Source organism: Trachemys scripta, chromosome 9 (genome assembly GCF_013100865.1).
Source record: "Trachemys scripta elegans isolate TJP31775 chromosome 9, CAS_Tse_1.0, whole genome shotgun sequence".
Classification (NCBI taxonomy): Eukaryota; Metazoa; Chordata; order Testudines; family Emydidae; genus Trachemys; species Trachemys scripta.
This window is the reverse complement of record NC_048306.1, coordinates 100,041,293-100,068,813: the sequence shown is the minus strand read 5'-3', so window position 1 is coordinate 100,068,813 and position 27,521 is coordinate 100,041,293. Positions and strand designations below refer to the sequence as shown.

The window sequence follows — 27,521 nt, the reverse complement described above, 5'->3', positions numbered from 1 at the left end:
GGGGGATGGAGCAAAATGTACTTTACTGAGGCCCCCTAAGGACCGAATACATCCCAGCAAGTTCAGCTGCAGAATAGAGCAGGCCAGCTGGCTGGCCTTTCAAAAGCATTAATATAAGTGTCCAGCAAGCACAGCTCTGACACTCTCGTTTACATAGCCAGGCCAGAAGCAGATATGGGCTCTGACAAACTCCTGCGTGTGCTTTACAGCAGCCAGAACTGAAAGGGTGTGAGAGAAATGTCACAATAGAAGACAAACCACCTACAAGACACTCTTCCCAATCTGCTCAACCTGCAGCCTTGGGCCTCGGTCCCGCAGATCCATGCATGCGAGTAGCCCCGTTAATTCGGTTCAGTGGGACTGCTCACGTGTACAAAGTTCTCCTCGGGTGTGTCAATATTTGCCTGACCAGGTCTGGATTTCTCAGGCAGAGACCCCAAGGCAATCCAAAGGAGACACCAACTTGGAAATCACCAACAGTGCCTTGGGAAGTCCCACACGTCAGAGAGACACAAGGCAGTGGATGGTTTTATTAATCGTTAGCCAGGCCTGTTTAAATATGTAACTATAAATGAAGTGGCAGGACAGCTGGGCCGGCCCACACATAGCACAAGCTTTTGGGAGACGCAAAGAGAGGCTGCACCGCAGCTGATATTGTATATGAGCCTAACTTAGGTGGGATGAAGCCTGTGGCGCTGAGGGTTCCTCGGAGAGGAACCAAGAGGAAGAGGGAGACGGGGGCTCAAGAGGGCCAGATACTTACTAGTAGGATTATAGCAGTGCCTTGAGACCCTCTAATGCGAGCAGATCCCCCTGGGCGCTGCACATACGCACAGCGAGAGACAGTCCCTGCCCTGAATAGCAGGTCAGCTTGAGCTCGGAGATCCTCCTCCCTTGCCAGGTCTCGGAGCCCGGGCTCCAACCTGAGTGAAAACGCCGATGCTGCTTTTTTCAGAGCCATAGCGCGAGCCTGAATCAGTTGACCCAGGCTCGGAGACATGCTCCCACAGGGGCTTTATTGCTGTGTAGATGCACCCACAGACGGTCTGTAACAGAGCAGGGACGTGAATCCAGATCTCCTGAGTGCTAAGGCAGAGCCTTAACCACAAGGCCCTCCATCCTTCCTTCCTACGCACCAAGATGGTATTGACATTAGTGAACGGAAACTCAAGGGCAAGGTGCCGACTAGTTGATGACAAACATTCCTGTCCTTCCATAGATCTTCAGTTCCTTAGCAAGTTTCAGATGCAATGATTAGGAAGGGCAATGCTGTACATTATTGTTGCTCATTATTACCGGCCCAAACCCTACATTCTTTACCCAGGCAAAGCTCCCTTTAACCTCTTGGGGAGCACAGCCCGCTGCTTCGTCTCCACTGCCCAAGGAGGACACATGGCCACATCCAAGACTCGTTCAGGGCAGTTTTATTCCTCATCATAAAACTTAGGCAAAGAACCAAAACAGAAGCAGTTCCCTTGCCCACCCTGGGGTACAGCTCCTAGAGGCTTTTCCCCTGGCCTATCTCATAGCTGAAAGGAGAACATAAGAACATGCTGGGTCAGACCAAAGGTCCATCTAGCCCAGGATCCTGTCTGCTGACAGTGGCCAATGCCAGGTGCCCCAGAGGGAGTGAACCTAACAAGTAGTGATCAAGTGATCTCTCTCCTGCCATCCATCTCCACCCTCTGACAAACAGAGGCTAGGGACACCATTCCTTATCCATCCTGGCTAATAGCCATTAATGGACTTAACCTCCATGAATTTATCTAGTTCTCTTTTAAACCGTGTTATAGTCCTAGCCTTTACAACCTCCTCAGGCAAGGAGTTCCACACATTGACTGTGCATAAAGGAGGACACAGCCTTCCCTTCAATCACCCTACTGCAAGAGTCCATCTTCCACCTATATCTCCTTGAGCTGCCACAGCCACCGAGGGTCTGTCTACACTGCAGCAGGGAGACAGACTCCCAGCCCGGGCAGACACACTCGCGCTAGAGGGGCTTGCACTATAGCACTAAACAGCAATGTGGACGACGCAGCCCCAGCACGACCAGGGCTAGGCACCCAAGCTCAAGCCTAGGGGGTCAGGGGAGAGGGGGTTGTGCTCAGGTGGCTAGCCCAAGCTGCAATGTCCACACAACTATTTTTAGCATGCTAACTGGAGCCCCTCTAGCATGAGTCTGTCTACCCAGGATCATCTGATCCCTCCCAGCTGGGTCTGATAATCTAACAGGGTTTACTGACCCCTGGCTCTTAAAGGGGCAGTCCACTGTTACAGGTCCTTTTGTCTGAAGAAAACCCAAGTAAGGTCCTGCAGGATTTGACTATTTCTTTAAGACCAGAGGCCTTTTGAATCTATGGATTTAAATATTACGTCTTTCTTTCCCCTATTATTTGAAATTAAAATAAACACAGACTATGATTTTATTTTATCTGTCACATCTCCCTGTCCTTAAACACACTCTAAATGAGTGGGTTTGGTTCAATAAAACTGCTCTTCTCCCTGTCTCTCAGACTCCGCAAACATAAAATAGGAAGCAGCACTCCAGTACATTCAGAAGCAACACACGTTACATTGTGAGTCGATGATCCATCTGGCAGTCTGACACAGCCGTAAGTTTGCTTAATTGTCAGGTCAGGCATATTACAGATCCAGGCTGTCAGTGCTTTTATTACAGCCTTGTAGTGGAGAATGTAAAGCTCCTTGCAGAGCGTGTGTATGTGTGTGAGAGAGAGGGCAAGCACCAGGAACTATAATGAAGAACAATGGGATTCAATTAAGCAAAGAAATACTGAAGTTGACTATCAATAAAGATTCCTAACAGAGGTATCCATTACAATCTGGAGCAGTCTCCCAAGGGAAACAGTGGAAGCCCCTTCATTTGAATTATTTAAAACTGGACAGGAGAAAGCACCAAAGAGTGTATTATAGGGCGTAATTTAGCTTGGGGGGAGAGGGCTAGGGGACTTAAAGTGCAAATGGAAGAGACCTATTAAGCTGTCTTCTCCTCTGCAGCTCCCATCATCCAGGCCACCTTTCTGCAAGACTCACCAAATGTCCACCTCATTTCAGATTCTGCCTGAAAATGTTTTTTCTTTCTTGCCTATGTATATTCATACACCCCCCTTTTCTCTTATTATCTAGTTCAATTCAGCAATTATAGTATTTACAGTAACTGTAAAGTGTTTTATAATATGACCTGTAGGAAAGATGCTCTGCCAAACTAAACTGTGATCCATATAGCCACACGCCTGGGGGATTTCACACACAAAACCACACACACGTAATGTGAACTCACACGCAAGTATGTGTAACATATAATGGCAGCGTGCTCACTAAAATTTTATTGCCACTAGTTAGGGATCACCACATTACAACATTGGCAAAGCCATGAGTAAGTTATGTGAGTCGTGCCAATTATGTGCCACTAAAACCTTTTGAGAAAATAAATTAACCTTCATTTTAGCTTATTTGTTGCAAAACCTTTGTTGAGGGGTCCTGAAAGCATAGCTTGCTCTGCTCCTAATCTCAGCCCTGTGAGATCCACCAACCCTAAAATACTGTGCAAATAATTCAATTCATGCATAAACAGAACAGGAAAGGCACAGAGAAAAGTGAGTGGAATGATCTACAATAGGGGAATGCCTATCAAATTGAAAAGTAAGACCTACAAGGCAGTAATTAGACCTGCATTTTTGTATGGCTCCAAGTGCTGGGCACTGAGGAAGAGATAGGCACAGATCTTGAACAGAGTAGAAATGAAAATGTTAAGATGGACGCTTGGAGTTATAAGGATGGACCATGTTCAGAACGAACAAATCAGGGGAAGTGCGAAGGGGGATCCAGGCTTAGATAGCTGGACATGTAAAAAGAAGATCAAAAGAATATACCTGAAACAGGGCGTTAAACTTAGAAGTGGAAGGAAAGAGAAGGGCTGGAAGACCCAAAACTAGATGGATGGATGTCATAGAAAAGGATCCGATTAGCTGTGGAGTCTCTGAGGAACTGCTTCAAGACAGACTGGAATGGAGATGCCAGACTTGAAGAGCCGACTCCATGGAGGTGAGACTACACCTAGAAGAAGGCTTCAGTTAATACATATTCTCTGCCGTTTCTCACACTGCTCTCTTTAAATGGAAAGGGTTAATTTAGAAAGTGGCTGCTCTTTGTTCTTGGGGCCTCCTGGAAATGTTCTGACCCTCTGAGCCAAATTGCTTCAGCCCTCCATGTTGGACATTAGCCTCTGATGTGAAATCGTGTTAAATGTTTGTGGAGAACCTATAGTTAGGTACAATATGTGCAATATTTCCCTGGCTGGCGATCCAGTGCTGTCCTCAGAGAATCCCCAGAGTTCATTGTGGCCATGTTGATGATCGTTTCCAAAGCTATGAGAAGATGATCCTGAGCTTACAGATATCCTTCATACAACACAAAGCTGTCGTATAGCCTTCTCTTATAGCAAGGTGTCAATAACACCAAATCTTCTTTTCCCGCCATGGATGATCATGTCACTAACTGGCCATTATGCATGTGTATTACTGCCCTCTGCTGGATGGAGTCAGAACTGCTCTCCTGTGTCTCAAAGACCCTGTATTGGTAGGAGAACCTCCCCATTAGCTATAGTGTTAGTGTTTTTGGAACAGGGAATTAAAAATGTATCCTCCCTGTCACCATGAAGCTCTGAATGGTGGTTGGTGTGCCAGATTTGTGACGACCATGATATTTCTCCATGGTGAAGGATTTCTAATGACAGCAATGTGCTAATTAATCTGCTGCTTGGAAATCACTCCAAGTTGAAAGAAACATATCCTGGTATCTTCTGAAGCTTCTCCATTTCCCAGCCCAAATATAAACTCTAGTTCAACCACAAGTTATGGGTTGGATTCAGGAATCATAGAATATCAAGGTTGGAAGGGACCTCAGGAGGTCATCTAGTCCAACCCCCTGCTCAAAGCAGGACCAACCCCCAGACAGATTTTTGCCCCAGATCCCTAAATGGTCCCCTTGAACTCACAACCCTGGGTTTAGCAGGCCAATGCTCAAACCACTGAGCTATCCCTTCCCTCCACATCACTGGGTGATGGTCTCTGGCATGTATTTTGCAAAAGGGGTGGTCAGATTAGATTATCATAGTAACACCTGGCCTGAAAAGCTATGAAAAATCCACAAATCATGCTGCCAGCTGTATATGCCTTCCCACATACCTACAATGTTATCTGTTTCAGTGTCTTAAGACACACGCCTAGGTGAAACTTTGATAAAGTGGTCTGGAAACCAGAGACGGTCGGAGACTGAAATAAAACTACGTCTCAGACTGCAAACAGTGACAGAGCTATTTCAACAACAGTTTCAAAATCTCATCTTCTGGGCAGAGCCATTTCTCCCACGGATTTCAAAGAAAAGACATTGATACTTGCTGGACCAAAGCATTATTGATTTCATGTAGAAATGACAGGGAATTGGAGTGCTGGCTTTTAGCTGTGAAGTAGGTTTGCTTGGATAGAATATTTTCCCCCTTTCAAGGTCTGTCTCCTCCACTTAGAAGTTTGCTCCCTATTGAAACACAATATGGTAATAATACATGCTAACTTAGACTTGTAGGCTGTGTCACTGAGCCTGTTTTATGGAACAAAAGGTGACAACGCTAGGCTGTGAAAATCAGAACGACTTCCAAGCCAAATTATATATATCCTCTCGTTCAATTTTGCTGCAATACAAAGTCTGAGTGAAGGAAACAACTTCCTCTCTCTCTAGTACAATGAAATGTCTAGCAGACTGGAATAATTTACTGTTATTAGAAGAGCTACAGTGAGGATCCTTCAATTCATAAGTTTCCTGTGTCATTTTTTTAAGTCTATGCAGCTTTAATATACAGAAAGACACACGGCAGCTCAGCTCTGCAGTCATATCTCAATAGGTTACAGGCAAGCAAAAGGCAATCAATGACCAAAAAAAAAAAAAACACAGACAGCCCTTTAAAACTGTCCACAGTTGCATTCGCCTCATACTTTAACTGTTAACTGTTTTGGACTGGGAACCTCATGTAACAATTCTGCTATGCGCTCAGGCTATAAATGTATCATGTATATTTATGCAAGCGATAGCAAGGTCTGGTGGAAGAACTGCACAGCTGGCTGATTGGCTCTTATTCTTCTTTATTGCTCTGATTCCATCTCTTCTGCATTCCCTTCACCTCAGCTGAAACCAGGACCGCTCCACCGTCTATCAAGTGCGGGGGCAGGGGAGGGGCTTACGGTAGATGAACATACTGTCGGGGAGGACAGTGAGAGGACAGACGGTCCAGTCTGGAATGTGTGAGATGGGGGTGCAGTTTCCTGCTATACCACAGGTCCCAGGTTTTTTCCGGGTGTCCTAAGCCAAAATCTCTCCTCCTCCTCCTCTCATGCAATGCGCGGTGGGAGGAAATATAAGCGGAGAGTTAACAGACTGGGACTCTGGAGAGCTGGTTTCAGTTCCAGTGGCGACTGATTCGCCGTGTGAACTTGGGCAAATTACATAATTTCTGTGCCTAGTTTCCCCCACGTGCAAAACTGGAATGTTACTTCCCTACCTCACAGGGATGTCGGGAGGGTAAATGTATTAATGTATGTGAGACACTCAGATGCAACAGCCCCTAAAAGGAAATAAAATAGTGGGTTGTGCACTGGCTATCTGCTGCCCTCCACCCCAGAGGTGGCTGCATTTCGATGGCATTGTGCGTACATCGTTTATGAAGCCCTCTGAGCACCTTCAGGGTGAGAGAGATTTCAGTGTTATTAATGAAATGGCATATCACGAAAACCTACGCTGGAGTCATGAGTGACTCATTTCCTAAGGGGATCATGAAGAGTACACTGGTGCCACTGAAAAATAAAAGCTATGAAACAAAATCTGACAATATACGGGATACCTTGTGCTGCTTAAAAAGGCAAGGGACATGCTCTTAAACCATTCACCACAAAATCATAATGAAGGCAGAAGTTAAAAAAATAATAATTTATGAGGTACCATTTACTTTTTATCACAGCTCCCAAAGTCAATATTTATCCTTATCCACATACAAAATTTGAGATGACAGCCTAGATTATAAAACACAATATATTATACACTCGGCTTCCTCTGAATCTGTAACCAAACACGTACGCAAAAATGCAGCGGATCTGAAGCATGAAATGCTATTTCACAAGCAGGGGGGTATAAGGGGTTTGTGAACCTGATTTTGCATTTGAAAAAAAATAATAGATGGGATAGAGGTACTTTATTGTCACATTGGCAACAGTACAACAGGAGGGAATACTACTACGTAAAGGTCACTCTTATCTGGTTCATCTGTGACAATCTGATAATCTGGGATCTGGGGAAAAAAATTAAAAAATCTTAACAGACACGCTCTTATCAAAAGGATTAACCTCTAATACATACCAACAGATGTGGCAGCTTCAAGCATCTGCTAATCAGAACAGCGTCAGTTAGCTAGCTGGCTCTGGCTGGAGTTCATGAGCAAAGGTAAACTTTCTCTCCTCTAGAGATAGGCCATGATCCAAATATACACAGGGCTGAAAGTACTGTCTGAAAATTCATACATACACCCAAGGTACCTGTGAACATACCTGCCCCATGCATAATAATCTGCAGACGTGTCTCGGTGTGCAGGGAAAACATAGATGCTGGAATGAGAACTATGGCAATAGTAAAGCCCCTGGAGAGTGTTAACTCTGGGACACATATCAAAGCACCTGCCAAACAGGCAGTTCAAGTGATTGATGCAATTCTGCATTTGGAGATAGGAATTTCAGGACTGCCTGAATTTCCCGCAAATAGCTCCCAGGGCATTAGAGGCAAGGCAACATCCCTGCTAAAAATTTTAAGAGATTCTCTTTTTCTTCTGTATTTAAAAAAAAAAAAATCGATTTGGGGGTTTACTATTAGGCCAGATACAGATCCGGGGCTATTGGAATAGAGTGGTGGTACTCATCCTTCACCCACAACATCATGCTCCATCTATAATTCCAGGGAAGTTGGATGTTGCTGCTAAAAATTACAAGCAGTTAAATCATTATCATTAGGTTTCAGAATCAACACCTCATTGGGATGAATGGGGGTAATTCACACCTTTGTAAAAGCTATTTTTTCAGGCAATTTTCAGCCAGTATACTTATTAACACAGCCCTGAATATGGCCACTTTTCAGATAAGAGTTAGTTGATTTTTTTTAAACCAGAGCTTAAAATTCACCAGAGAAGTGCTGATTTGGGCTACCCCTGCATGCCAGCTGAATCAAAACTCTGAGGACATACCAGTATTGATGCCCACAAGCTGTTGATGTGCTCACTACAACTGAGCATTACTTTAAGAGTCACCAACCTAAGAGTCAAATCTTGCTCCTACCGACATCAGTGGAAGCTGTGCTGTCCACTTCAACAGGATCAAGATTTGGCTCAAAGCACATCAAATGAAAGTATTCCTTTTATGAAGCTATTGTATGAAGCTTGTATTCCTTGTAGCAGTCACATTACTGTCAAATAGAAAGGTAAAATGACCTCTCTACTCTTTCTCTGAATATTCCTGTTTATGCATCTCAGTATCACATTAGCTCTTTTGACCACAGCATTGCACTGGGAATTCATGTTCAGCAAATGGCCCTCATATCTTTTTCAGAGTCACTGCTTCCCAGGACAGAGTCCCCCATCCTGTAAGTAGGGCCTACGTTCTTTGTTCCTAGATGTGTACATTCATTTGTGTTAAATGTGTATTGTTTATATAGAGAAAATTGATAAGGGAAGCAAAGGGACAAGGAAAAATCTACAGTCAGAGGAGTTAAGGATAATAAGGCGTTTTAAAAATATATTAGTAACAAAGAGAATCCTGACAATGGTACTGGTCCGTTACTAAATGGAAGTGGTAGAATTATCAATAATAATGTAGAAAAGGCAGAAGTGTTCAATAAATATTTCTGTCCCCTATTTGGGGAAAAAAACAGAAGATATTGTCTCATCGCATGTGATGACAGGCTTTTCATTCAACTAGTATCTCTGGAGAATGTTAAACAGAAGCTACAAAAGTCAGACAATTTTAATTCAGCAGTTCAGATAACTTACATCCAAGAGCTATATCATTAATGTTGATTGTCAACAAGTCTTGCGGGGGAGTTCCAGCAGACTGGAAGAATGCTAATGTTGTGTCAATTTAAAAAAAAAAGGGTAAACGGGATGTCTTAGGTAATTATAGGCCTGTAGGCCTGACATTCATCCTGAGCAATATAACGCAGCAGCTGATTCAGAACTTGACTAATAAAGAGGGTAATGTAATTAATGCAAATCAACATGGGTTTATGGAAAATAGATCCTGTCAAACTAACCTGATATCTTTTTTTTTTTTACGAGATTATGTTAATATAATATACTCAGACTTCTGTAAGGTTTGTGTCTCGGTACCTCATGACATTTTGATGAAAAAACTAGAACAAATATAAATGAACACAGCACACATTACATTGATTAAAAACTGGCTAACTGATAGGTTGCAAAATGTCATTGTAAACGGGGACTTGTGATCAAGCAGGTGTGTTTCCAGTGGGATCCCACAGGTATCAGTTCTTTGCCCTATGTTATTTTACATTTTTATCAATGACCTGGAAGAAAACAAAATCACCCCTAATAAATTTTGCCACAAATGACAAAAATTGGGGTGGTCAGTAACGAAGAGGACAGATCAATGATACAGTGCAATCTGGATCACTTAGTAAACTGGGTGCAAGCAAACGATATGCATTTTAATAGGATACGTGTAAATGTATACATCTAGGAACAAAGGGTGTAGCCATATGTACAGGATGTCCTAGCCATACATTCTATCCTGGGAAGCAGTGACGCTGACAAAGATTTGGGGGCAGCAGTGGATAAGCCGAATGTGAGCTCCCAATGTGATGCTGAGGCCAAAAGAGCTAATGGGAGAAATAAACAGGGGAAACTCAAGTAGGAGTAAAGAGGTTGTTTAATTTCTCTATTTGAACTGGTGTGAATGCTGCTGGAATCCTGTGTCCAGTTCTGGAACACACAATTCAAGAGGGAGGTTGCTATATCTGAGAGGATTCAGAGAAGAGCAACAAGAATGACTAAGGATTAGAAAGCATGTCTTATAGCGATAGACTCAAAGAGTTCAATCTATTTAGCTTAATTAAGGGAAAGGTTAGGGTTGACTTGATTGCAATCTATAGGTATTTATGGGGGAAATATTCAACAATGAGCTCTTCAATCTAGCAGAGAAAGGTATCATGGGTATAAGTTGAAGCTACACAAATTCAGACTGGAAATAAGATGCAAATTTTTGACAGCAAGAGTAATTAACCATTAAAACAATTCACAAAGGGTCCTGGTGAACTCTCCATCACTGGTAATTTTTAAATCAAGATTGGAATTTTTCTAAAAGTTACGCTCTAGGAATTACTTTGGGTGAAAAGTGCGGCCTGTGTTATACTGGAGGTCATACTGGTCCCTTCTGGTCTTGAAATCTATTAATCTACGCTTGCACCCAGTTTACCAAGCAATCCAGATCGCTCTAAATCAGCGGCTTGTCCTCTTCACTATGTACCACTCCACCAATTTTAGTGTCCTCTGATAACTTTGTTTTCTTCCAGGTTATTGATACAAATGTTAAATACCGGAGTGCAAAGAACTGGCCCCTGCAGGACCCCACTGGAAACACACCCACTTGACACTGATTTCCATTTTACAATTATATTTCAAGACCTATCTGTTAGCCAATTTTTAAAGCATTTAATGCGTGCATGTTAATTTTATATCATTCTAGGTGTTTTAATCAAAATGTTGTGCGGTACCAAGTCAAACACCTTCTAGATTTGCATGTAAGAGTGTCTCCCGCGGGTGCTTTTTGAACGGGAATTCCATGCGACAGGAGATGAACCTTTGTTACATAGTTAGGGACAGATTCTGCCGCCATTACTCACAATGTCCCTCTGAAATCAGAAACTTGCACAGGAGACTGAGGGCTTGTCTACACAGGAAGTCATGCCAGTATAAGGTAGGGTGTGAATTTAAACTATTATTGTTATACCAGTTTAACCTCCATTGTGGATGCTCTTATTCCAGTAGAAAAGGGCCTTTTTCCAGTTTAGGTTATGCTTCTTTGGAAGCGGTTTAAACTAAGATGAAAAAAAAACCACTCTTATACCTGAATGGGTCCCCCCCACTCCCTTATATAGTCCAACTACAGTGGTTTAATTATACCAGTATAACTGGACCCATGTAGACACCCCTAATTCCCTTTTCCTAGCTACTTCCATTATCCTGGCACATTGTGCTGTCTTCTATGTAGAAAATAGGGGGGAGGGATAGCTCAGTGGTTTGAGCATTGGCCTGCTAAACCCAGGGTTGTGAGTTCAATCCTTGAGGGGGCCACTTGGGGATCTGGGGCAAAAATCAGTACTTGGTCCTGCTAGTGAAGGCAGGGGGCTGGACTTGATGACCTTTCAAGGTCCCTTCCAGTTCTAGGAGATGGGATATCTCCATTAATTATTATTATTATTATTAATTTGAGATGGTAAGTGAAGGCTTGAGCCAGTAACTACGTTGCTTTACTGATGAGCGGCCTCACAATTAGCAGCCTGGGCTATTATCCTACTACAGGCTATCAAGTGAGTCACTAGTTTTTTTTATACTTACTGCAGATCAAATAAAGGCAAACATCAAAGGCTTGCATTATGTTTCCGCCCTTGGAGGATTTACTCATGTACCTTTTGATTACAGCAGATGACACAGTCAACTCCAGCATTTTCTTTTTCTTGCAGCTGTGGTTCATAGTTGGCGTAATTGTATTTTTCACAGGACACAATTACATTAATAAATACTGAAAAGTGTAACGTAAAATGAACAAAAGAAAGGTCGCTCCGTATCAAAGCTGAAACGCTGCTTCTAACCCACCCAGTTTGTGCCTAGCTGTAGTAGCAAACACACTACGCAAGATCACCCCAGCATTCCTAGACTTGAGGGGCCCGTTTTCACTGCACAGTTAGTCTAGGTGATTGGCACCAAGGTCTAAAAACCCAGGTGAGCCTACCCTCTGGGCGAGCATCCCCCCAGAAGAGCTCTACCTGGGGTACTGTGTCCTCTTTGTTTCTGCACTCACCTGTGTGTGTCTGAGGGCATGTCCCGTGCTTCCTTGTGCTGATACACTCTAGGATTCCTTCCCAATCATTTGTGTCAATTGCAAAAAGAACTTATCTGTCCTTTGGGGGAATTGTGGGAAGCCACTGGAGGACTATCAGCACTTGAGTGATTTTGCATACGTCCTTGCCACAAAAGCGGGCAGGCACCAGCTCGCGTTAAAGTGGAGCTCATGCACCAACTCACCACCGCCAGGCCAGTAAAAGCCCGGGTTAACGGTGCAGTGAAGACACACTCCAAGAGATAAATCTACAGAGCCACTCACCGTAATCACAGGCAGAAAATTGTGCACTAGTTGCACATGAAAAATGCGAGTTTATACACACTACCAATGAGATACAAGATCTCAGGGCTGCCGAGTTTATAAACTGGAATAAGTTACATGGCTCCATTGCAACTAGGGCTGTATATTCGAATGCTACAGAACCCCAAATAAATCTGTATAGGGTGGCATCTGAATTTGGGATTTCTACCACCAGGACCTATTTAAAATATTGGAACAAAATATTGCAAGATCATAGTCTTTTCACACTATTTCAGAGTCCAGAGGAAGGATATACTGGGACAAGAGTAAACCTCTTACATTATTTCAACCCCAGAAAGTGTTTCCCAAACCCCCCACCCCCAACCCCCCAAAAAAAACCTAATAAAAAAACAAAAGAAATACAAACTATTTGATACAGAATACTAGAGCATGAACACAACTCCAGTTACAAAAGGCAGCGTTGTAACTTTCCATCACTCATCTTAAGAAACTCTTGACATTAGAAAAAGGACCAAAACCCTGATTACGTCATGATGTCCACAGTTTAGGTAGAGTACCCTGAATTAGATTGTTTGCAAGGAACTAAAGCAGCGGTTCTCAAACTTTCGTACTGGTGACCCCTTTCAAATAGCAAGCCTCTGAGTGCGACCCCCCCCTTATAAATTAAAAACACTTTTTAATATATTTAACACCATTATCAATGATGGCAGCAAAGTGGGGTTTGGGGTGGAGGCTGACAGCTCGTGACCCCCCGTTTGAAAACCCCTGAACTAAAGGATGGGCAGTAAACACGTATGAGCCCTGTCTCCATGCAGCTACAATGAAAATGAGACGCGTGTCTCATGAGGTTGTCTCAGGATCTAAACCAACCAAAAAAGCCAGGACACCCATAATTCTGCAAACAGACCCTAAGGGCGGGATTTTAAAGAGCTTGGTCTCACTCCGTTCCCCGTACATTAGTGTGAACGCTCTCATTGACTCCAGTGGGAGCAAAGTCAGGTCAGCACTGAGCATGTTTGTAACTTCCACCCGTATGGTAGAATGACTTTAGCGCTGAAAGACCCTGTCTACACTGGTGGCGGCGCATGGGGTGCCATGTGGCAGTGAAAGGCTCTGGCAGGGGTAGGAAGTGGGCAAAGGCTATGGCGGGGGCGGGAGGAGGCAGCAGGACACTAAACTGCTATACACAGTAGTGTAGACATGGGAGGCACTTCTTGGGTGTGTCGAGAGCCGTAGAAGTTACATGGCCCGGCGTTCAGGCATGGGCTATCCACTCATGTAAGCTGTGCCTCACCGCTATGCTTCTATCTACACTGGTGTTAGCTGGGTGTGCGCAGGGTCTACTCAATACGCCGCGGTAAGGCTAGACCTAACTCTACCAGGTCGTTAATGGCAATGGGTAAGGAGGCAGAGCCCCTACCCTAAAACGATTGCAACGGAATACAGACCAATACCTCGCACAGCGCAACCATCTGCATCAGCTAATGCTGATTCTTCTTACTTTTGTGGGGTTAATCAGAGTCACCGTCACTTAAACATGGGGGGAGGGATAGCTCAGTGGTTTGAGCATTGGCCTGCTAAACCCACGGTTGTGAGTTCAATCTTTGAGGGGGCCACTTAGGGATCTGGGGCAAAATCAGTACCTGGTCCTGCTAGTGAAGGCAGGGGGCTGGACTCGATGACCTTTCAGGGTCCCTTCTAGCTCTAGGAGATACATATCTCTCCATATACACATATATTGTATACACAGAGTTGCATAAACATGTGTAGAAACGCATCTATACATAATACATGATGGTGACGGTAAGTAGAGAGAGTAAAAGAGATGTCCAACTGGATGGATGACTATTGAGTTTGGGATGTCTTTGAATGCCACATCAACAATCCCCTTGAAATGCCATTACTGTGTCATTTTTCAGGTGCTAAAAAAATCGTGTAACATGCACAGATCTGCTTCCTAGGTGTCCCCAGAATCATAGGGACACAAATCAGCCCTGCAGCCCAGATCTAGACATGGAGGAGGAAGCAAGGTTCCATTCTGTGTTATTGCTTTATCAACCACACTGACAGCTGTGCTATGATCCAAGCATGAAGATCGTAGATTTGCCGTTGATTAGACAACAAAGCGAAAAGAACACAGCTTGATATTCAGACAGCAGGGTCAGGCTGCCAGGAGTGACGGATAAAACGTGCTTTTGAGCATGTTTTTAATTCAGCGGCTATTGTTGAAAGGAAGTCGTGGGACGCAGGATGCCATTTTTATGGTGGCACCTCTGGCCAGCTCCACACAGACACGTAAACACGCCTGCTCAGTTGCACTGTAGGGCCTGAAGAGGTCCCCCTTCCAGAGCCACTGCTCCTGTTGTCCCTTTGGCAGGTACATCTGGATGCTATAAAGACACAAACTGGCCTGGGTACTCCCAGTGAATACGCACTGGTTTGCAAGTTGACTCCAAAAGTCCCGAATTCTCACTCAAAGTTTACACAGTCCGACAGGCATAAAAAGGGGCTCAAACACTAACCTGTTGAGTCCGGGGCTTGTATGGGGAGCTGCTTTCCAAGTCAGCCAGGATGCTGGTCAAGGAATCGATTTCTGCATCTAAACTGGATCGTCTTTCTTCAAGCGTCTTCTCACCGGGATTTACCTAGCCGAGGAAGGAACAAGATTTCAAACTCTTTCGATGGTTCAATCCGGCACGCAGTTTCTGATTCTCATCACATGGAGATACTCTCACCCCCTGGCAACAAATCCAGAGCCCCAGGTGACACATGGATAAACATGCTGACATATTACAGGTCTGCCGCATCTGACGCGCATTTAACATGCGTGATTTCAGCTTTACGCGGTCGGCAAAAACAAAAACAAAAAAACAACAACAAAGAGAAAAATAACAATTTTAATACTGTACCTGTAGTGTGGGCGATTCCGCCCGCCATTGAAATCAATGTCATTTTGACTATACGCGATTTTTGCTTTACCCGCTGACTGCGGAACGGAACCCCAGCGTAAGATGAGACAGACCTGTATAGCTGGCTACCGTAATCAGAGTGGGCATAGGAGAGGGGGAGCGGACGACGGGGAGGGGGGAACAACTGAGTTGCAAAAGGATTGAGTCTAGTTTTTAATCTGTCATTTGCATTTTCCCCTATGGTTTCTGGAAGGTTTATTTAAGGCTTACGAAATTATCTTAGATCAATTTGGAGGGTGCTGCATGAATGAGTAGGCAGCTATACTTTAGCAGCAGGCCTGGTGCGATGGTTTGAGCATGGGCATTCAAAAGAGCATCTGGGAATGTCTTTGCAAGGGAATCGTGTCCCCCACCCCTGGAATGACTGTCATTTAACAGCACCGAACAACACGAAAGCAATGGGTAAGGTCAAGATGGAAGGAAGAACACGGTATCCAATTGATACCACAAAGGGAATTTGGAGGAGACAGAATGCCATTGCCCGGTTGGGAATCTGGACAGGACAATGGTGTTAACAATCCTGCATGGAGGCCCATGGGATCTATAATGGCCACGAGAGATCAGGATCCCTCTTTTACATCTCACCTGGAAAATGCCACCTCCTATAGCACAGCGGCTTCTGGCGGGCCGTGGGTGTGGTTGTGTTGAGAAACACGGGACAAATTTGCCTCATTATAACTTTTAATAGGAGGTAAAATGATTTCCCTTCTAATGCTCTTTGTCATGCCTTGGCCACAGTGTTTTATGATGCCTAACCTTTGCTAAGGTCCTTAGAAAGAACGTGTTCGAACAGCATGGAAATGCTGCCGGTCTTTAGGAACAGTCTAAATGAGATCGAGTAGTTAGCGAGAACAGGACTGGGAGCCAGTGGCATTGGTACTCTACTTCCATCCTGCCTACTCGCTGGGTGACCCTTCACCATCATCCACCCAGCTGGAAAAGTGGTAAAAAAGCAGGCGCTGCCCCTGATCTGACCAAGCCGAAGTAATAGGCAATGCAGGCAAGCCGACCCGGCCTGATAAATTATTCCACGCCTGTCTGTGAGCGTTTCTGCAGATTCCACATGCCCCTGATCTCGGTCAGCCTGAAGGGAGAACAGCAGTGAGCCTTACCAGCCTGACTTGTTTGTCAGCGAGTGAATTCTTGGTGCACGGCTCCCAGCAGCTGTGACATAAATCCGTCCCCAGCCCTGCCGATCCCTGCTCTGCTCGGATGGAAACTGATTTCCATTTCCTAGCACCCACCACGAGTCCGTCTCAGGACCCGAGATGCACTCGCTCTACAGCCTTCAGCCCAGAGAAGCCGGACTGGAAGCTTGGCTCTCAGTGCACAGTAGCAGTTCCCGGTAGGGAGAGATGGGCAGAGGGCACCAGGCGAGTCTGGTGGGCCATGAGGCATGACCAAGTGCATTGATTCCCCCACAGTCCACCTCGCCACTGAGCCCAGGGCATCTGCTCCCAGCAGGATTCGTAAGTCGCCAGGAAGGAGCAAGAGCAATATTTACTGTGCGCCTTGTAGGTGTAAAAGGCCCAGTCCTACAAACGGGTTCATACAGAGCAGCCCAGATCACCAGGGTTCCCAGCCTTTGGTTGTTTCAAGCCCCTCTCTCCCTTGCCCCTGCCCCTCACCCAACACAGATGCAGACTCAACTCCTTTATTTTTCCTCTCCATCTTCTCTCTGTCTCTCACCCTTTTTTCTCTCCTTCTCCTCTATTTTGTGCTTTCCTCTTCTCCCCATTCCCCACTCGCTGTTGGCGCTTAGAGCACAAGCTGCCACGCTTGGCCCTGGAGAGCCGAGGTGCACAAGCTTTCGACCGCCTGCTGCCAGAGCAGCTTGGGCCGGTGGCTGGGTTCCAGAGCCTCAAGTCCTGGGGTGGGCGACCCATTGCCATGGCCGGCTACACTGCAGGAGCAGGGAGAAGATGGGAGTGGCTCTCAAAGTCCTGCCTGCCGCCACCAGAATACATCTGCAAGGGAGGGTAGCTTTGGAGTCATGGGGTGAACTCCTAACCCCATTGAAGTCAACGGCCAAACCTCCATCAACTTCAACAGGGTCAGGATCTCCCCCATTCTGTTCTCCCCGCCCACACGGCACCTGCCCGTCCACGCAGGGATAAAATGACAAAGGAAGTGGTAGGAGCCGAAGTCCTGCCCGAGCAGCTTGACGAGCGTTGCAATAAACTCAAACCCTGAGCTGCGCCTAAGGAAGGCTACGTAGGACATCGCTCTGATTTGGGAAATGACATGAGTGAAGGCTACCCTAACCCACACGTGCAAGAGGGCAGAGTCAAGGTTACGCACGCTCAGCCGTGCGCCCTTCCCATCCTCTTAACCCAGCTTCTTGCGTGGAATTGTTCAGCGTGCATCAGAATGACTCCTTCAGGACACCCGTTGCTTTCTCAATTCGAGAGCAGCCAAGAAATCCTCTCCCAGACGTGCAGCGGTATTGGATCGCCCTGCACTAATGACAAACCTGTACCTGCTGCACCATCTCCTAAGTCCTCAGGGCCATTTTAGCAGGGAAAAGTCACTCACAGTCCTTTCCTGGCCGATCTCCATTCAGAAGCGGCCAAAACACTTCGGACAGCTATCCCCGTGCGGTGCACCCCACAAGGGCACTGCACGGTGATTTCCCTGAGCAGACAACCGGGAGCAAAACAAAATAAGGAAATGGAGCCTACCCTAAAGCACACACAACTGACCCAGAACAATGCTCTGTGTCCCATACACAATAGTATCTGCCGTGTACTGGATACACTAGGACAGTTCTGGATGCATCATTTGTTTCCGCGAGTTATTGATGACCTTATGACCCACAAGTGGCAGAGCAGAGCTGGGCCGCGATGGAGGTAGGAAAGGGCATCGCTAACGAGTGGAAACAAACGATGTAACCCAGAGCTGCTTACGCCACACTGGTTTCGCTTTGCGCCTGCAATATTGAAGCATTGTGACAGATCAATGTCGTATCCATCTCCAGCAGCCGGGTCCCGCCAGTGAGGGGACAGAGGAGCAGTGTGTGAAAAGGAAGGATCCTTAGCTGTAATGCCACTGCACTGGGGGAGAGACAGCAGAGGAGCTATGAGGGGGAGACAGCAGGAGACGCACACTGTGGGGTCAGACAGGAGGAGGGTGAAGAAGCCAGGCAGCTGGGCAGTACTTGTCGGACCAGCCAGGCGCTTTGGGGAGACTAGGGATCATACAGAGGAGAGATATTTCATATATAATCGTGGTCCAGTTGGTAGGGAACTGAGCTAGGAGTCCAGAGACCTGGAGACTACTCCCAGCTCCGCCACTGACCTGCTATGTGACCTTGGTCAAGTCACTTCCCCTTTCTGTGACTCTCTTTCCCCTCCCACCAATCATCTGCCTTGTCTGTTTAGATTGTCAGCTCCTGGGTGCAGGGACTGTCTCTCATAACAGGGTTCAAAAAAGAACTAGATAAATTCATGGGGGATAGGTCCACCAATGGCTGTTAGCCAGGATGGGCAGGGTGTCCTTAGCCTCTGTTTGCCAGAATCTGGGAATGGGCGACAGGGGATGGATCACTTGATGATTCCCTGTTCTGTTCAGTCCCTCTGGGGCACCTGGCATTGGCCACTGTCGGAAGACAGGACACTGGGCTAGATGGACCTTTGGTCTGACCCAGTAGGGCCGTTCTTATGTTTGTATTGTATGTCTGTACAGCGCTTTGCAGGCCTGCTCTTGGCTGGCCTCTGTAGGTGCTACTTCAATGCATACAGTATATACACACACAACATATAGATCAGTTTCCGCAGTCTGTCCTTCCAAAACGGCTCTCCCAATCCCATGCATTTCAATGGGGTTGAAACCTGTGTCCCTAGTTTGCTCCCCCAATCTCTCTATTTTTGGTTTGCAAATGGGACTGGGCTTGTGTGTGTGTGGCACAGAGCCCCCGTGCAGCCAAAGTCCCACACGTCGAAAGCACCGTGTGCCTCACATGAATACAACACTTCCCCAGGTACGCCCCATAGTCACCACAATTACCTCCTATTTAACTCTGGGGGAAATGCCAACTGGCGGACTTTTTAACACCTATTGTACCTACAAGGAGCAAGCGCAACCGATTTTCACCAGTGATTCAGACGCGACGCAGTCCAGTTTGACGGTTGTGTTGATCTCTTGTGCCACGTTTCTCCAATGACACCACGGCCGGCCACAGGATCCTTTCCACACCATACCCCCTCGCTACTCATCTCACTGGCTATACAGTTCTTCAGCCCTCATTTCCGAGACTACCAAAGCCATCCGCAGTGCAGAGAGACACCACAGCTGCCGCTGAAAACCAGCAGAAAAAGGCATCCTCCAAGGCATAAGGAAAATAAAGCACCTGGCAGATTCGCCACTGGGTATTCCCCCCAAACCTAAAGACACGAGCAAAGGTTTTGTTTCAAATCCCCAAATAGACATTAAAATAATTCAGGGAAGGCTGCCCTGCCAAACAGGCATGTGAAGTCAAAAGATGACTCCTGCGTGCGGGGTGGGGATCCAAGAGGCTAGATTTGATGTGAAATCGCTGTTCCAGGCATCACGGATGGGTTGGAAAAGCAGCGGTGCCCTTTAAAAATGGCGAGATTGAGCCTTTTGAAACAAATCCGAAATGAAGGGAGGTTTCAGCAGATGTGACTGCCGTGATTTCAACAGACGTGGCTGAATCAGGGATCTAATAGAACAGAACTTCCCTGCTGTTCCATCCGGCTGGAGCCAGCCCTGGACTATCCTTCTTAGTCTTGTGATGACAGGAAGGATAAAAGCAAAAAGAAGTTAGGGTTTGATTTCTCTCTCTTTCCCTCTCTCAGGTGAAACAACGTTACCGGATTTATTGTGCTGGGTTTTCTTGGAACAAAAGACACCAATGCAAGGTGAAGAATGGCATTGGCCTAGCTCTACTCTCATGGAAGTCATGGGTAAAACGCCCATTGACATCAGTGGGAGTAGAGCTCGGCTGATGCTGAGCGCTTTTGAGTCTCTCCCCCTAAATTCTTCCATCTGCCGAACCTGGTTGAAAGTGACACCAAAGGATGGAAAAGAGGGGCACGGGGCTGGGGGACGGGGCACCGTTCGGCACTGCGCTCCATCCAGTGTCTCTCTGGGCGGTGGGTGGACTTTACCGCTCACCCCATAAACAGCCCATGAATAATAACAAGAGCACCAGCCAAATAACAGTGCCAGACGCCTCTCTTGGCAGGGCTCCCGTTAGCATCTCTGCCCCCCTGTATGGCCCGTGACATAAATATAACCTCTCAGGAGGCAGAGGGAAGAACAGTCAGAGGCGGCGCTAGGGGCTCTGGACTAGAAGCCATGTGCTTCTGAGTTCCAATCCCAGCTCCAGTGCAAACCAACTGTGAGAGCTTGGCTCTCTGTGCCTCAGTTTCCCCCATAAAAATGGAAGTAACAATCCTTTTACGGGCTTCTTGCATTGTGAGGATTAACCAGCTAACCTGCGGTGCCTGAAGATGCCCAGCATGGTAGGTGCTATGTGGTATAGCTGTGGCATACAGACAGGTGAGTGATAGAATCATTTGCTAAGCACAGCTAAGACAGCGCTACTTCTATACCTTCATGAGCAGCCTACAACCTCACCCTGGATGTGGGATGTGTTTGTTGGTGCCTTTCCTCTGACGGCTGGGTTCAGCCGCCTTCTGGATTCACGCCCAATGCCACGGGATGTCTTTGGGTCTTGGTGGTGCAATATACCCCCCTGGTAGTTCACAACACTGATCCATTCAGCAAGCGTCGGGGCACAGAACGCTGCCGGGCAGCCACCTTCTTCCTTATAGGTTTGTGAGTTGATAGACGATGTAGCTAACTAACTGACTGCAACTGGCAGGATGCAACCACCATATCAGGGCCACTAGGCTCTTCCTCATCACAGAAGCTTCCCCCACCGAGCCCTAGCCAGAGGCCTAGATCAGAAGCCCCTCACAGGTCACAGAAGCGGCAGAGTGTCGAACATTTACAGGCAAGGTCATACAGGAAAATTCATGGAAATTCCCTCTTGAATGTCCACCAGTCTGCATCTCTGACGGACAGGCCATAATTCACAGTGTATGCCATAAAATCCCTAGCATACACATTATGCTACAGGCAACAGGGCTGGCACATAGTCTTTCCGACATTCTTTTGAGACAGAAAGAGGGGGAAAAAAGGCATAGAGTCTTTATTATTCATGATCTGTATCACAGTGGCACCTGTCAGTCTCACCGGAGATCAGGGCCTTCCCATGCTAGGCACTGTTTGTAAGTATAGTAAGAGGCCGTCATGCCCTGAGGAGTTTACAGTCTAAGTTGACAACAGACAAAAAGAGAGGGAAGGGAAAGTGGGCACAGAGAGAGGAAGTGATTTGCACACAAGCAGGTCATTTGGGAACAGAACCCTGGTCTTCCTGAGGCCTCCGCCAGTACTCTGTCAACTAGGCCACCCTGATGTCTCTTTCGTTTTCCATATTCAAGTTTCCTGGTCCTGACGGAGCACATTAGAAGAACAGACGTGCCTGTCCATGCTATCAAGCTCCAAATAACCATCCGATGTAATTCCATGGCCAATTAGTGGCCTTGAGCCGAAATCGCTTGCTGCGATGAGGATCGACTCGTGGGCAAGGAGCCATTGCGTTTCCACACCTACAGATGGTGCCCAGATCCTGTCAAAACTGGCCAGTTAGTTACCTCATGTGCTAAGGAGCAGAGCCACCATGGCAGATGGCAAGGAGAACGGCATGCCAGAGAGCCCCCCACTACTGCATTGCTTTCCAAGGAGCTTCTGGGCCTAACGCGAAGGGACTGGGCCCCTGCGCTGCAAGCAGCCGAGGTGCGGTTTGGTTGTTGCTTCCGAGGTCACCAAAGAAGCCTTTGGCTCTGGGGACTCAGGACTGCGGATTCAGCAAGGGAGGAGAAAGAAAGCTTCTGCCCTTGAAACGCTCTTCACCCGCAGAGCTCAGCTAAAGGGAGTCTGTACTTTCCACCCTGTTTCCTACTGACCTGCTAGGCCGGGTGCTGAAGGCGGATTATCCAGAGCGTTTGCCATAGAACCGGTACAGAAGCATGTCTACAGAAGACAACAAAACTCGGAATGGCACGCTTGGAGCCGCAAGAGCACCATTATTGGGGGAGAAAACTAGTTTGAGAAGGAGGCTGCGGCGGCAGCTACAAACGATGCAGGAGACGCCTTGCGGCACAATGAGGCTCTGAAAAGTGACTCGACAAATGACAACGCAGAGGGTCTGTATCAGCTCTCGCTCCATGATTCCAGGGCACACTGCTCAGTGTACAAGCGGCATGAAACGATTTCTAACTGCCAGCCCAGCAAACTCCATATGAGAAGCTGGAAATCAAGCCACAGTCTCTCTTATGCCACTTATAGAAGCGGGGCTTGCATGACAGCTGTGCTGAAGATGCCCGGAAGAGAACAGTATCTGTCTTGCTCTTCCACAGCTGGGTTGGCTGGGCAGTGTGAACAGGTGCAAACACTGGCATCTGGGCTGGATTAGGGCTCAGATTTCAAGGCTGAACTAGAATTAAGGTTCAGTAGTGCTCAAATCTCGCTAGAGCTAATTTCCACCATAGGACAGCACTTTCAATAGGTTTAGACTAGAGGGCCACGCACTTCACTGCCTCTGGAGGCCTAGCTCAGCGAGAGAGAGCAGCATGTTAAGCTGCTGCCTACGGAGAAAAAGAGAAGCGCTTCCAAGGATCTGACACTGGCCAGAGGATCTGACAGACCCAGCAGCACATTGGGTTTGCCAATACTCCAGGATGCTTGTGTACGCTGTGCTACCAGATGCAAAATCCGCAGTGAGCTGAGAAGTATATTAATAAGCTAAGAAGGTATATCAAGATGTCTGAAAACTAAATGGGATGGGGAGGAATAAAACTAGTTTATTTTTCCATTAAGGCAATTTAATGTTCTCCGGGTGGAATTACAACCACTCGTCCTTGGGAATTAAATTGAATTAGCAAAACGTTTTTGTTCATCAGCAGAATATACAATAGAAAATGGAATGTGTCACTTTTTCTTTACGTCTTCTGCAGGACGACGCGCCTTTCTATTCATGGGGCGAGACAAAGCTCATCAACCGGCCATAAAACCCTCCTGAACCAGCAAGACTGTTGGTGACTGTAGCTAACTTCACAGGAGCAAGGAATACAACCTTTTCCTTTGCATTAATAAAAATCCCATTAGGGCTCATTATTGATAATTATGGCCACTGTTAAAGTTTCCAATTTCCTTGCCCATTCCCCCCACTAACTTAAAATATGCTCCAGTCTCATCACAAATTAATGTTTAATTAGCCATTAAGTTGAGTTAATGTTCCCTGCACAGTATGTTGCCTGCAGAATAACTGGGAACTAAAACTAGATATTGGCTACTTCAGCATCCACCTCTAATGGGACCCACAACCAAACAGTAACCAATTACCTCCAATATATATAGTCACAAAATGCTATAAATCTAGTACAGTAGAACCTCAGAGTTCAGAGCACCAGAGTTACGAACTGACCAGTGAACCATATACCTCGATTGGAACCGGAAGCATGCTATTGGGTAGCAGCAGAGACCGGGGAGAAGGGGGGAAGCGCAAATACACAGTTCTGTGTTAAACATAAACTATTCAAAAATGAAGGGAAAGCAGCATTTTTCTTTTGCAAAGTAAAGTTTCAAAGCTGTATTAAGTCACTGTTCAGTTGTAAACTTTTGGAAGAAGAACCATAATGTTTTGTCCAGAGCTACGAACCGATAAGGGTCAAGATAAGAAACTTGTATACAGTATAACTGCTTAACAAGCCTTATTTTAAAAGTCCCTCCAAACAAAATTCTATCAGCAGAGAAGTCACAGTCATTTTTTATAGAGCCAATCACTTACATTATACAGTGACTATGAAAAGCATTTAGGGGTCAGAGTGGACAAGCAACTCAACTTGAGCTCCCAGTGTGATGCTGTTTAAAAGAGAGCTAATGTTACCCTTAGATGTATAAACAAGGTACTAGTTCACACGAGCAGGGAGTTGATTGGTCTCGATATACAGCATTGGCAGGACTGACACTAAAAGACAGTCTACAGTTCGAGCAGCCACCTTTCAAAAAGGATGCTGGAAATTTGGACAGGGGATAAAAAAAGCCACAAAAGTGATTTCACAGCTGGATAAAATGCCTGGCAATGAAAGACTTAAAGAGCTCAATCAGTTTAGCTTATCAAAAAGAAGACTGGGAGGTGACTTAATTACTGTGTCCAAGTACCTTCACGGGGAGAAAATACCAGGTACTAGCATAGCGGTTTTCAACCTTTTTGCGCTGAGCCCCCTCTTTGAGTTACAATTTTTGGTTCCACTCCCCACTCCCAACCCAGACAAAAACAGGCACGCGCAAGGCTGGGTGGCCTGCTGAGGTGAGTCGGGGGTGGAGGTGGTGCTCCCTCCCTGAGTCCCACCGCGCGGGGCCACCGTCACTGCTCCCTCCCCCCAAAACAAATTCTTCTGCGCCCCGGTAGGGGGGCACACCCCACAGTTTGAAAACCTCTGCACTGAAGGCATCTTTAATCTAGCAGAGAAAGACAATGAATGGCTGGAAGCTGGAGCCAGACGAATTCAAATTAAAAACCCGGCACAAATTGTTAAGCGCAAGTTTGATTAACCACTGGAACAAACTACCAAGGAAAGCGGGAGATTCTCCACCTCTTGATGTCTTCAGATTAAGCCTGGATGGCTCCCTGGAAGAACAACTTTAGTGAAATAAGTTATTGGGCTCAATACAGAGGTTACTGGGTAAAATGTAAGGGCTCGTGATATACAGGAGGTCAAACAACAGGATCTAATGCAGCGGTTCTCAACCCTTTTCTTTCCAAGGCCGCCTCCCAAAATGACATAAAAACCTCCAAGGCCCACTGTCCCACAACAACTGCTTTTCTGCATATAGAAGCCAGGGCCAGCATTAGGGGGTAGCAAGCAACACAATTGCCTGGGGTCCCACACCACAGGGGTCCCCATGAAGCTAAGTTGCTCAGGCTTCGGTTTCAGCCCCGAGTGACAGGGCTCGGGGCCCCGGGCTTCAGCCCGATGCAGTGGGGCTTTGGCTTTCTGCCCTGGGCCCCAGCAAGTCTAATGCCGGCCCTGCTTGGCAGCCCCCTGAAACCTGCTCACAGCCCCCCAGGGGGCCCTGGACCCCTGGCTGAGAACCACTGATCTAACGAGCCCTTCTGGCTGTAAACTCCATGAATCTATGAAAGTTAGAAACAAAGGCTTGATGGCATTTGTAAGGGCTTGTCTACAAACTAGCTTTTGTACTATAACTGTACGGGTATGGAAACCAAATTTATGAGAATAACCAGTATAAACACCTTTATACCAGTAAAACTGTGTCCGCACAAGGGGATGTTCCACTTTCACTGTACCAGTATAAAATTATAACCCTAACCAGCATAATTAAATTGATACAAAAACTATGTGTAGACCTGGCCTAAGTGAACAAAGGCAAGGAATAAGCTAGTATAGAAAAAAAACATGGTATGAAAAAAATAATACATAGAGACAGACAGCATATTGGTCACCTTCTTGGACAATTAGCAGCCAGTTAAGAGCACGTGCTTAATTCCAGCCATATTTCAATGAGACTTACGCAGATCCTTAGGGACTTAGGTGAATTGAGGCTTTAGCTCTGAAATCCACCTCTTTTCTGTAACATCATTGTGAAAAGCTGGAGTTGCCCAGATTCTGATTTTTTCCCACGCTTCCCTTCTCGGCACCATTTAATTTTCTCTAGCCTTCAGTTATTTCTTGCTTCCTCTTTTCTGTCCCATGCTCGCCTGTTTGTTGTGACCGTTTAATAAAGAGCTTATTCAAAGGGACACAGTCAAGCAGTTTTGATCAAAGATGGAGGTTTTCTTCAAACGAACCATTTTACAAAACCGAATCTGAACAGGAACGTTGTAAAAACTCTTATCGGAACTCAAACGTGTTAGAAACCTACATACAGCAGCTTGGCAGCACTTCAACATGTACTCAACTTTATGCACGTGCTTAAACCCTATTGACTTCACTGTGACTTAAGCACCCACTGAAGAGCTTTCCTGAATAGGTTCTCTGAAAACCGCAGTGTCAAACTGACAAGGAGAAAAGAAAGCGAACTTGACGATTTTCATTGTCCAAGCTGAGTAACACGCAGGAATGAGATGAAAAGCATCACTTGGGGAAAGCAAAATAGATCTTTAAAGCTCTTTCAGTTATAATAGCGATGTTTCTTTTGCAAGCTAAGGAATTTTATTTTTTTAAACAAAGTGCAGAGTTGAGTGGTTTATTTAGTTTTTGAGTCTGCAAAACACATGGAGATGAAAGAAATATTTAGCCTTTTATTTCTTCGATTCTTACAGTATTCCAATACTGTAGCTGCATGCTCCATGTCAGTTGGTAGGGAAGGATGGAAAGGGTTGGTTGCAATCTCTCTTGGTTTATCCACTTCCTTACAGAACAGAATTTTGTAAGGACCCAAGAGCCTCCCAAACTGGACTCAGGTTTCAGGGAAACACATATGTAGATCATATAAAAGTCAATGGTTCAAGCTCAGTTTCACTTTGAGATTTTGAGTCTTCTTGCACCTGAAACTCCATGCAAAGCCAACGGTACCACTGAAACCTTGGCGAGGGCTCCCTGAGGACAGACAGGTGGATATTTTGGGTCTGACCCTGTAAACTGGAATTCTGAATGGGACAACGCATCTGGATAGGTTGCGCCTTCTTGCTTCTCACAAAAAGGGCTAGCTCTGGCCTGGTGGCTAAAATTTCAGCACTCCACACCCACTCTCCAACCGGCTACTTCCTTAGCATGTAGCACAATAGCTAGTGCACCTGTCTGGTGTCTCCCGAGCGAAGGAGAGCGGTTTATAGGTCACCCTCTGGGGACAGGACACTCACATGCAGCAGGCTGAGGAGAAAGGGCATTTGCTGGTTCCAGATAACGAGGTACCTCTTCACGGACGCTGCTGCCATTTTGATCCTCACAGGGAAGCAGAGCTCCTTCTCATGCACCAGGCAGAGAATGGCTGGAGGGCAGAGGCAGGCTGCAGCAGCTATGGGTATGCCAACACCTTCATGATGGAGCAG

General features: G+C 46.2%; 1 protein-coding gene across 6 annotated transcripts in view; it reads right to left on the bottom strand.

Annotated features, from left to right (window-relative positions):
* Positions 1-27,521, bottom strand: part of LPP (LIM domain containing preferred translocation partner in lipoma) — a 444,446-nt gene that overhangs the window by 179,083 nt on the left and 237,842 nt on the right. For all 6 annotated transcript variants that reach the window (XM_034781639.1, XM_034781636.1, XM_034781641.1 and 3 more), the window contains one exon: positions 14,969-15,091. In XM_034781639.1, coding sequence (XP_034637530.1) covers positions 14,969-15,091 — 123 coding nt within the window. The remainder of the gene's footprint in view (positions 1-14,968; positions 15,092-27,521) is intronic.